At 34.0% G+C, this 12,768-nt stretch overlaps 1 protein-coding gene across 1 annotated transcript in view; it reads left to right on the top strand.

Annotated features, from left to right (window-relative positions):
- The window catches only part of LOC107659525 (inositol 1,4,5-trisphosphate receptor type 1-like), a 167,435-nt gene that overhangs the window by 63,451 nt on the left and 91,216 nt on the right, over positions 1-12,768 (top strand). The window contains exons 34-41 of the mRNA XM_016448504.1: positions 575-703; positions 920-937; positions 2,475-2,501; positions 4,376-4,496; positions 6,468-6,652; positions 8,036-8,184; positions 10,413-10,524; positions 11,437-11,472. Of these exons, the coding sequence (XP_016303990.1) occupies positions 575-703; positions 920-937; positions 2,475-2,501; positions 4,376-4,496; positions 6,468-6,652; positions 8,036-8,184; positions 10,413-10,524; positions 11,437-11,472 (777 nt within the window). The remainder of the gene's footprint in view (positions 1-574; positions 704-919; positions 938-2,474; positions 2,502-4,375; positions 4,497-6,467; positions 6,653-8,035; positions 8,185-10,412; positions 10,525-11,436; positions 11,473-12,768) is intronic.

The raw sequence follows: 12,768 nt of genomic DNA, 5'->3' as shown, positions 1-12,768 counted from the left end.
ATGTACTTACTATATGGTTAGGGTTAGGATTAGGGTTTGGCTTAGGGTTACTTGCATGTAATTATGCATTATTTATTGTTATTATAATAGTAAATACATGTAACGTGTGATAAGGACACCTTAAATAAAGTGTTACCGATTAGTTTAATATATAAAACTTAAATAAATTAATGTAATTTTTATTTTAATACATAAAAATTTTTTTTTTTTTTTAAAGTTACATGATTTTAATATATAGAACATAAATAAATAAATGTAATTGCATTTGTATTAATTGTATTTTATTACATAAAACCTAAATTAATTTAAAGGTTTTATTAAAAAGAATTAAATTATATCATTTAGAATCTGAGTTATCTGATCTAACTGATCTTCAATTAGATTTTTTGAAGACATAAGAAAAAATAAATCTAATTACTAATACATAAAACTTAAATTAATGAAATATTTTTAAAATACTATATATTGGGGCAGCAAAGGGGTGAATCAGTGTATGTTCTGACTGTGCTTACTGAAGCAAATGACTCAAGGCCACAATAATTCTGTCTATTCTTTATGCTTGCTTTGCATCCAGGTCTGCAACAATACAAGCGACCGCAAACATGCTGACACGACGTTAGAAAGCTACGTGACAGAAACCGTGATGAGTATTGTGACGACATTTTTCAGCTCCCCTTTCTCCGACCAAAGCACTAGTTTACAGGTAATGACCCCAATACTGAAATATTCGTGATATATCTGCACAAGTTAAGTATGTGTTGCTTTCAGCTGTCAGTTTCAGTTCAGTTTTGGTTCACCACCTTCTTCAGTTTCTACAACGGTTTGATTTCTTTGAAGGAAACACATCGTTATCTTTACACATGGGAAAATATACCCTCCAGATAATATCTTAACCATTTTTCACCTCTTCCTCGCTTAGGTGGCACATCATATGTACGTAAGTATCTGTAAAAGCCCCTCCCCTTCTCTAGCGCTAACCTGCTGGTGTCCTTTGTGAGACCCGTAGGATCTGTAGAAGTTCAGGCCGTTTCATCACACTTGGGTTTCTAAAGAATCAGCCTGACCACTGGTGACTGACGCACCGCTCAGAGCTTTCCAAGAACTCTCCTCTCTCATTAACATGCACACACTTCCCACATCTCCATTTCACAATGAGAGAAACCAGGGCTGATCCACATAGTGTGTGTATGCTTGTAGAGCGTTGGTGGCTGTGGAGGCTGACAGTATAGCTTTTCTTGGAAAGCCTGGTATTTTCACTATTGACCGTCTTTCCATGTAGCCCGTCTGACTTTGCTGTCTGGAGATAAAAGAAATCACATGAATAGTACTAGATCTGTACCGTACCATTATTTTCACTTTCTGAGCTTTAGGCGACATGATGCCTATTTTGTTGGTTAGGTTTTAAAGAGCTTATAACTTTAAAAGTAGACTTCACTGTTTGTTTTTACAGATCAAAATAAGTCTTGCATAAAGACAGATATTTTATGTCATTTTTTCATTATTCTAAATTTTTCGGTGATAAAATATTACTATTATGTGATGAAAGATAATTCAATGATCATTTATTTTGACATTACAGTAATACAGTAATGCACATAATAGTAAAGAGGACTAGAAATGTACTTTTATTTTTATGTTTATATTTTAAATATGATTTTTTTAGAAAATGCATTAAGCAAAAACTTAAAAAGTAGATACATGATAATTTAGGACTTTGGTACAATTATACAATTACTAATTCTGCAGTATGTAATTCATAAACTATAATCTCTATTTAAATAGCTGTTTATCTATCTATCTATCTATCTAATAATAATATTATTATTACATATTATATCTATATCTATATATTACATATCTATATATTATTACGTATTTGTATGTTTATTATTATTATTATTACATATTTTTATATTATATATACATATATATTTACACTACCATTTATATGTTTTTGAAAAAATTCACTTATGCTCACCAAGGCTATAATTGTAATGTAATGTCATATATTCTTCTGAAATGCTGCTGAAATTTCTGAATTCTTTGCTTCAGTCTTCAGTGTAACATGATTCTTCAGAAATCATTCTAATATGCTGATTTGGTGCTCAAGAAACATTCCTACTATTATCAATGTTGAAAACAGTTGCTGCTTAATATTTTTGTAGATATCTAGATTTTTTTTGTCATGACATTTTGATGAATGGAAAGCTTAAAAACAGCATTTATTTGATGTTAAAATCTTTGTAACATTATAAATGTCTGGTTTTCTTTGACCAATGTAGATACAGACAAATCTTATTTTTTAATGAATGAATGAATTTATTTTTATTACTTTAGTCTGCAGTTGTAAAGTAGCAAGTGCCTCCTCATACTGTGTCGTGTATCGACCCTAAACCCCATTCATTATTTCCTGGAAGTGTTGCTTCATGACAGCTTCCTTCTCTGATCTTTCACATCTCTCTTTGTTGTGACAGGCCTCCATTTTAGGCAAAATAACTGAGGTACCGCTTTGTAATGACTTCACAGTGGTTGCTCATGGAATGTGGTGATGTAGTTTGTGTTAGACTCTTCGCTAGTAATCCTGTTTGAGTGGGAAACTAGATCACACTGAGGTTTTTTTTTTCACAATTAAGCCCTTGTGCGCACTAGACTAGTCGTCCAGAAAGCGTTTGAACAAATCTTGCAGTTGTAGCGAGGTAAACATGCCATCCTTCCTCTCAGCTTTGCACATTTCTTGTGAGTGTTGTTACGTTCTCACCCATTGTGTTGGTGGTAAGATGTGGTGTTAGTTTCTGTCACTGGAGGTGTCAACACATCATAATTTGTTAACCTTTTAGCCTATATACGTGTAAGAAAATTAGAGAAATGTCCACAAATATGGGTGTATGAATTTCTTTTTAAGAAACTGTCTTTAATGAGATGTGTCAGGTTCAATGTAAGCTATTCTCTATTGATAGCATCTTCTGCTGTGGAATACCACAGAAACCAGTCCCTTAGTTTGTGCAATCAAACAAAAATGGCATGTGTAGTAATTCTATTAGCTTTACTAAAATCAGAAAGTTAAAATGTTTGGGGCCAGTGAGATTTGTTTTTACCTTTTTGGAAAGAAGCCTTGTATGAGCACCAAGGCTGCATTTATTTAATTAAAAATTGTAATATTGTGAATTTTATTACCATATTTTTTTTTTCTGAATATATTTTGAAATGTAATTTTTTCCTGTATTGACAAAGCTGAATTTTCAGCATCATTACTCCAGTCTTCAGTGTCACATGATCCTTCAGAAATCATTCTTATATGCTGATTTGCTGCTCAAGAAACATTTACTATTATTAATGTTGAAAACAGTTGTTGCTTGATATATATATTGTTTTTCATGATAGCTTAAAAACATATTTGTTGAAACATATTTTTTATTATTTTTATTTATTTGATTCTTTGATTAATAGAAAGTTCAAAAGGTCAGCGTTTATTTCAAATATAAATCTATTGTAGCATCATACATGTCTTTACTTTCACTGTTGATCATCCTTGCTTAATAAAAGTATTTTTTTTTCTTAAAAAAATGTAGGAATTATGTTGGCAACATATAACATAAGTGCTTTAACCAACATATGAGCTGCTTTAAAACTCTCTGGAATGCCTTGACTAGGGCTGTGCGATATGGACAAAAAAAAAACGATCGTGATTTCTTTGATCAATTTTGCGATTTCGATTTTAATCACGATTTTGACACACACAGACATGCTTTACAGTCATTAATGCATTCAGTGTGAATTTGAAACATATTTCCAAAAGAAAACCAATTAGAGCTTTATCAAAAAGCTGTAACATGTCTCTAGAACAGACATAAGGCAAAATAATCACTAAGTAAAGGTGTAACAAAATGTCTCTAGAATAGACATATGGCAGGGGAAAAAAAAATCCTGTGTCCAGGGATTTTTTTTTTTTTGCCATGCATTGGTCATAGGCACGCTGCATTCTGATTGGTTTGGATAGCATACTGCGGGAGGTTGGGGGCGCGGAAAATCGTGCTATAAAGTGATTTAGAAATCGCGCAAGCTCAAATCGCGATTTTATGACGATTTCGATTAATCGCACAGCCCTAGCCTTGACCCACAGACTTTTGTGTCTTATGCTGTCACTTCTATTGAACCTTCTGTTGAAGATGTTGTAGAAACCAAAAATGGTGCACAGATGTTTCATTCACTCTTTTGAATCTTTTGAAAGTATCCATCACAGAAGTTTCCTCTCAGCTTCTCTATTATTGATGTGTAGTTATTTGTTTTCCCTCCTTTTGTCTCTCTGTGTCTAATATAATCTCTCTCCATCCTTTTCTCTGTCCTCTCTCGTTGTTTTTGCATTCTTGTTCTCCAGACCCGGCAGCCTGTGTTTGTGCAGCTCCTGCAGGGGGTTTTCAGAGTTTACCACTGTAACTGGCTCGTTCCTGCCCAGAAAGCCTCAGTGGAGAGCTGTATTAAGGTTCTGTCTGATGTGGGTAAGTATTTGACTGTAACAAGTATTCAAACTTTACATAAATGAACCTCATGCAGCTCCATTTCCATTTATCTTTACATCCGTCCTTTAAAATAAAAACCTGAGGCATAAAGAGATGATTTCACCATTTGCTGTATTAAAGGGATAGTTCACCCAAAAATGAAAATGTTATGTGTATCTGCTTACCCCCAGGGCATCCAAGATGTAGGTGACTTTGTTTCTTCAGTAGAACACAAACGGAGATTTTTAACTCAAACCGTTGCAGTCTGTCAGTCTTATAATGGAGGTGAATGGGAATCACAGCTTTGAGAGTCAAAAAAAACATACACAAAACCAAATTAAACCCTGCGGCTCGTGACGATACAATGATGTGTAAAGACACGAATAGGGATATGCCGGTATCAAATTTTCATGTTGCGATTAATTGCTAATGCTTTTATCACGGTATGCGGTATTATCACGTTATTGAAATTTAGTTTAAAAAAAAGTGCTGTCATAATACAGTATAACAGGTTTAATAACTTTTTTCTTATAACAAAAATAATATATATATATATATTTATATATTAAAAGTAATAATACAGCAAGAAGTTGGAAGAACTGGATTGAGGAAAGTTCAAAAACAACATCCACATGATGACTGAGGGAAAAAAATATATGTATGTATATCAGTATTAAAGTTATTTTTTAAATGCAGAGCATGTTTGGTTAAATGACCCATGTGACGCCATACAAACGGATACAGCAACTTCTACTTATATGTCTCCAGCGGTATCAAGAAGCTCCTGCTGTTGTGTTTAACAGAGGAACAGCAGTTAATTTCTTTGAAAGGTGCAATTTTGAAATGTTGAACAAAAGACACCTTGTCATCAGAAGTTGGTGTTGTGGGTAGAAACATGCATTTCCTCTCGTTTTAAAATACTGCTTTCATACTCCAACCAGAAGACAGTGAAGGGGGATAGAGGTCAGTGGAGGGGTGTCATCTAGTCTGGGTGAGGGGAAGGGTGAGTTAGTGAGTTGCGGTAAACCATGGCTTCATCACGTCTGTCTCCACCCCCGTGCAGCTGGGGCGTGAGTTGGCGAGTATTCAGACACGTTTGCACAGCTCACGTCTGTGCTATGACCCTTATGGCTGCTGGATTCAGCCCTCGCTATGAAAACAAATAATGCCCTTGGTGCTGAGAATATTTGTGGCCTGGGTCCAAAAATGTTTTTTTTACCACACTTGCCAGTGCCAATGAAAATATACAAGATGTTTTTTTTACACAGAGACGGAGACACGCTCACTTCATATATGATGTTGCAAGTGACATGATCGCCTGTTTGTTACACATATGAAAGGGCAAAACATTCAGTATTTAATAATATAAAATATATTAACAAAATAAATATGTAATTTAATATTGTTAATATTATTATATTCAATAAAATATGTACAAAAGTTTCAGTAGAGTCAGAAAGATTATTTAAACAAAAAATGGATGTATTATATTGACAAAAATGACAGTAAAGGCATTTACATGAAAAAACCCTAAATAAATAAACAAATAGCTACTGTTCTTTTGAACTTTCTATTTATCAAAGAATCCTGAAATGTATCATGGTTGTTCTGCAAAAATATTAAGCAGCACAACTGTTTTCAACAATGATAATCATATTTCTGAAATAGCAAATCAGCATATTAGAATCATGATACTGAAGACTGGAGAACGGCTGCTGAAAAATTCAGCTTTTCCATCAGTAAAATAATACATTTTAAAATAATACATTTTATATATTATTATATCTAAAACATGAAAATATTTTTGATCAAATAAATGCAGCCTTGGTGTGCAGGAGAGGCATAAAAAACAATCCAACTCAAACTTAGTGTAGCCCTGGAAGTAAGCAGATAAACATCAAATTTAAATTTTTGGGTGAACTATCCCTTTAAGTGTGCATGTAATTGTATTTACAATTGTCTTTTTTTCAGCCAAGAGCAGAGCGATCGCCATCCCTGTGGATTTGGACAGCCAGGTGAACAACCTGTTTGTGAAGTCCAACAATGTGGTACAGAAAACCATCCTCAATTGGAGGATGTCAGCTCGCAACGCGTCCAGAAGAGACTCAACGCTCACCACTTCCAAAGATTACAGGAACATCATTGAGAGGCTGCAGGTGAGGGTGGGGTCTCCGGAGAACAGCCAATGATGCAATGTTTTTGTATTAAATGCTGCGTCACAATAGCTTTCATCGAGACACACTTAAAAATAGCATTATTGTTAAAAATCATTGTTTGGTCATACAGTCGATTGGTCAATCATGTGTATAAAAACCTCATCTATATTGTTCCAGATGCATTGCAAAATGGAATTTGAAGAGGTGGGGAAACAGGAAATTAGTTCCAGGAATTCATGTGCATTGTTATAGGGAAGTTGAGTCAGGGTGGAATGTTCTGATAATGTTTGTCTTTTGGCACTAATCGAAGATTCCAGCTCACATTCTATATGGATCATTTTATGAAACTGGTGCCTTGTCCAGTTTGATAAGATGGTTTTTACTGTAAAATTGTAGATGTTCTATCAGATAAATAATGCATTTAAGTGATAATAAATTGCATTGTGCCACCTCAAGCTAAATTAATAAATTTTAACATATGTTTGTATAAAACACTGCCTTCAGAAAGGCTACAATGTTGATGGTAACAAAATCCCCCCCCAAAAAAAAAAAACTTAATTTGAAAAATGTATTTAACAGCTTAAGGTTATAATAATTTAAATGTGGTTTGTAATGTAATGTTTTTAAATATTTTATAGAGAATTTATTTTCTATATTATTATAGTGTTAAAATAGTGTAGTATAGTAGGATTATGCTTTTTAATTTGCATTTCATTTATTATAAAAACTCATGGCAACAACATTAACAAAAGAACTGTATTTTTATAGTAGTATATTTTAATTTATTTTATAGGTTTATTTTTTTGTCATAGTTTAATATGTGAAAAATATTATGGTAATGCTAGCTAAAGCTAATGCTAGCTTTTGTTAAAGATCATGTTCCATGAAGATATTTTGTAAATTTCCTACCGTAAATATGTCAAAACTTAAAGACTAAAGACTTAATTTGGACAACTTCAAAGGCGATTTTCTCAATATTTAGATTCTTTTGCACCTTCAGATTCCAGATTTTCAAATAGTTGTATCTCGGCCAAATATTGTCCTATCCTAACAAACCATACATCAATGGAAAACGTATTTATTCAGCTTTCAGATGAAAAAACTTGACCCTTATGACTGTGGTCCAGGGTCACATATATGAAATAAGCCAGTTTCCATCTCTCTGTGAAGTATGATATGTGCCATACAAATACTTTGTGAGGTTTTGGTTTCTAATATAAAGTTATCAGCCACATTTATGCACTCGTCAGTGTCAGTTTTCAGTCCCATTTGGTGCTTGGCGAGTGTCTCGTGTACATCCTGTGGTCAAACGTATTATATTGTCACTGTGCACGGCTTTAGTTGCACATGATCAAAATAAATGCCCTAATGTGTGTTTGTCAGGACATCGTGTCTGCTCTGGAGGATCGTCTGCGGCCGCTGGTTCAAGCTGAGCTCTCTGTGTTGGTGGATGTACTGCATCGCCCAGAGCTGCTCTTCCCCGAAAACACAGATGCTCGACGGAAATGCGAGAGCGGAGGCTTCATTTCTAAGTGACTTTCCTTTTCCTATAAACCTTAAACCATAAAACCATCTTCTTGAACTGAGAGGACAAAACTGTCATAACAGTCTTCCTCTTTTTATGTTATGAACCAATAGCATCTGTGAATATGTTTCATTGGGTGACCTAAAACACATATAGGATCAAAACAGTTTTTTTCTTTATAATTCTAATAATATATCATATCACAATTAGGGCTGCAACAAACGATTATTTTGATAATTGATTAATTGTTAGATTAATCAACGATTATTTCACTGATTAATCAGTAGACATTTATTGATTATTCGACTTTTGCAATTAGTTAAAATATTGAGTTATACAAATTCTAACAAATAAATGAAGGTAATCACTTCAGCTATTGAAAGTCATATTATGTAATTACAATTATACAATTAATTTATACAAATAAATATATTTGGCACACAAAATGAGATGACAGAGAAACGCTCTTATTCACCATTTAATTAGCTATATGAAAAAGTAACTGAATGACACATCATTCTGCCTAAAATCTCTTTTTGTAAGTCATATGGATAAGAAACAAAATAAAGGTAAGTGATAAGACGCTTTCTTTTTTGATAAACTATTTTATTCACAACATAATCTCTCTTAAAATACCTTATAGGGTTATGATAATCAAAACAGTCCTAAGCTAGGTCAAGCTTTGATCTCTGCAAACCAAACTATAACTTTAATTAAATATTTTTTCCCACTAATAAAAAGATTTTTTCATTAGCTAGCTCCAAACTGGAGAGCTGATGTAACCAGATGCTTTCTTAACTGCTGCTTTCTCACCGCGGTCAGTTTTTGTTGTGTTTATTTTGTTATTGAGAGGAAAGCGCGCAGCATATATTTACATAATCATCCAAACGTCGCTCAGGAGCCTCAGGTTCGGCTGCATTTGCTCTGAAGCGCTGTTTCTTTTTCTCTTGAATAGGGGTTATGCGCAACAGACTTCCGTATTCTGTTAACCGGGTCTCGTCGCTTCCGGTTCAAGCGTTTTGCATATGCTTAGTTAAATATGAAGCAGTTTTACTCAAGATGCCTTCAAAGTAGATACCAATGATGATCATAACCAATAGAGAATAGGGGTTATGCGCAACAGACTTCCGTATTCTGTTAACCGGGTCTCGTCGCTTCCGGTTCAAGCGTTTTGCATATGCTTAGTTAAATATGAAGCAGTTTTACTCGATATGCCTTCAAAGTAGATACCAGTGATGATCATAACCAATGTCCATCACATATGCAGACTGATATGTAAAAGTTTTTTTTTTTTAAATTCTTTTCACATTTAGATATAAAAATTGAATAAAACGTCAACAATAAAAACAGCTAGCTAGTTTAACTGATAGATATCGCTATTATTTAATACGGCTGTTAACATGTTCTCCGACAAGCGGAAGCAATGAGACCTGTTTTCCGGGTTTGGTCAGGTGATGTTCGACATATACCCTATTGCATCAGGACGGCTGAATTACAGTCTTGCGCAACAGCGCCACACTGGTCAAACCGCGTTATTGCAGGCTCTTACATTAGGTCATATGAGATCAAATGACTACTCGACAACAAAAAGATTTGTCGATAATGTCGACTAATCGTTTCAGCCCTAATCACAATATTAGTGTTTTTACTGTATTTTCGATCGAATAAATGCAGCCTTGGTGAGCATAAGAGACTTATTTCAAAAACATATGAAACGTATGAAAAATAAATCACTGAGCCGCATTCTGCAGTGGTGCAGTAGTGCTTACTGTCCTTCACCTGTCCTCAGTGTGTGTCCTTGTGCTGTGAGAGACTCATCTCCGTCTGGCAGAGCTACAAAAGAGATTACCTGTGTGTTTGTGCGGCCGTCTGTGTTTGTTTGCATGCGGGAGTAATGCTGAGATGCAGGATTAGCTGATTCAGGAATGGGGTTTCATTACAATGTAAGCGTCCCTTGTACTGTCAGTGGGAGCAACATGAAAGACTATTAACAGCTCAGATTCTGGTTTCAATCTGGTTTCTTTTCAGTTTAAGTCAGTTTTTTTTTAGTTTACAGAATATTTATAAGGACAGTCTTAATGCATTAATGTGGGGTCATTATTAAAAAAAATAAAATAACCATAAATAAAATAATCACAATATTAATTGAAAATGTAAAAGACCAAATATTAATTTTGAGGTCTGCTAAAGATTATATAACAAACTTGTGAGACGTACTGTGTTTTTCTCTTTCAGATTAATAAAACACACTAAACAGCTTTTAGAGGAGAACGAGGAGCGTTTGTGTATAAAAGTTCTGCAGACACTTCGAGAAATGATGACGAAGGACCGCGGCTATGGGGAAAAGGTAACATACATGTTGTGGTTGCATAAAACAAATGAAAAATATCCTTCCACTTACACAATCCTGTCTTCTACAGCACTATTATACATCTTGATGAAATTACAAGAATCCTTTGGTGTGTGTTACTGTACATTTGTCCATATTACCCATAAAAATAGCAAAACAGGCCTACAGGACACACTTCACTCTGTCTTTCCACATTACCGCCTAAAACCAAGTTCAGAGGGCTATGTTAAACATCTGACATGCTGTTTTTATTAACCTATATACTTTTATGTACATAACTGCACACAAACACACACATGCATCTGTTCATGACACCTAACACTTTATAAAACATGCTGATTTTCCTAATGTGTTTTTTTTACCATCACTAAATGAATTAACACCCAATTAACGTCACTAACATATCTGAATGCCCAAGATTTTATTATAATGTTAATTCTGGCTATATCCAATTTCTGATTTAAAGACTCCATGAAAACAAAAAGAGAGTTTAAGGTTTTAATTCTATGTCTGTTAGATTTGAGACCATCTGTATGCTACTAGTGTATTTATATTGTTTGATTTTATTTGATTTTATACTTTATTTAATATAATTTTATTTTTTATTACATTTTTTTTGTTTGTTTGTTTATATAGATTTTTTATTTTATTATTATTTATTTTATTTAATTTTATTTTGGAAAGAAAACTGCACTCATGAATTCATGGGGTCTTTAACTACAAATGACAAGATTTGGTCACACCTTTTTGTAGTTGGCAACTAATGCTTTCAGAGCTAATGCTGATAAATAACAATCACAATAATCTTGTGTTATGTCACTAACGAACATCGTTTGGCATTTTTTATTTGTGCGTTCTCTGATTCCTTCCTTCACGATACTAACTTTGCTGTATGCTCTTCTCTTCCAGCTAATTGCCTTTGATGATGAGCTGGATGTGGCTGAGGTTGTTTTTTATTTTTGGTTTTATTATTTGCTATGTTTAGTTGGGCTTCCCGCTCTCGCGCCAATGTAGTCGTCCTACTTAGTGCTTGTTCTCTTTTCCTTTGAGCTTTTTGCTGGTGTTCGTCAACATGACTTCACCACAACCTGGCCGTTTTTGTTGTCTGTCTGTGTGTGTTGAGGTTGCGTGCAGTTAACCTCACCTGATAGTTTCAGTGTGTGTTCTTGTGCATGTGTTTATTTTACCACTGGCCTTATTTTAGATAGCGTGTGCTGGTGAAAATGCGTGTAAGTGTATCAGCCCACCTCTCTTCGTTCGCACTTCCTCTGTGTAGCCTTAATTCAAGTTTACATTCCTGTTACATTCATTGCTGAGACACAACAACAGTAGCGGTTTAACAGGGACGTCACAACATATCATTGGCACTGTGTTTAAGCTCTGAAGAACAAGTAATTACAGAGTTTTTTTTTACGATAATAACACCGTATTAATCCAGCCAAAAACACATTACGCTGATGATCTAGCGAAACTGAAATATAGCCAAACCCAGTTCAGGTAAGTTGTGAAATTGTGGCTCATTCAGCTGCATTTGCAAGGAAAGCTCCAACTGAAAACAGTTTTCAGTCTTAGTTTGTGATTTCTTGATCTGACAAACCAAAAAATGGCAATCTTTTTTTAAATCTTTTTTTGTGTGTGATTTGAACTTTTAATGTGAGAAACGTGAATACATACGTTATAGAATAAAGTGTAAATTATTTTATAATTAGATTTGTCTTTCCGGAAGTGCTTGCGTAAAAAAAGTCTGGTTCTGAATAAATAAAACACTTTGCTGCCAGTTTTCTGTTGACTGTTCACAAAAATAAAGGCATAAATAATAAACAGCATGGCATCCACACACCACATTGTTAAAAGCTCTGATGGATCTTTGACGCATATAAATGCGTAAACGCTTTTTGAGGTTGTGGAAAAAGCAGGATCAGTTAGAAATGAAGTCGGAATACCACAAATTAGATTTCTGAATTGGTTCCAATCATCTGAAATTCTTATTAATGAACAAAATATTTTCTTACTCAGTTTTTTGGCTAGTTTTTAAGTATAAATATCGAAACATTCCTAAATCAAGATTGCGATGTAAAATGACAATATTAAGTCTTGTTTTTTTAAATATTGATCAAAATGAGTTTTTGCTTAAAATAAGAAAAATATATGGCAGTGGGGCCAGAAAAATAAACGCGTTTTTTTTAGAATTAAGATTCTGACTTAAGCATAAATTCACATAATTTTTTCTGAAAACAAGAC

Source organism: Sinocyclocheilus anshuiensis, unplaced genomic scaffold (genome assembly GCF_001515605.1).
Source record: "Sinocyclocheilus anshuiensis isolate Anshui unplaced genomic scaffold, SAMN03320099.WGS_v1.1 scaffold848, whole genome shotgun sequence".
Lineage (NCBI taxonomy): Eukaryota > Metazoa > Chordata > Actinopteri > Cypriniformes > Cyprinidae > Sinocyclocheilus > Sinocyclocheilus anshuiensis.
The sequence above is the reverse complement of the archived record's forward strand: the minus strand, read 5'-3'. Positions and strand labels throughout refer to the sequence as shown.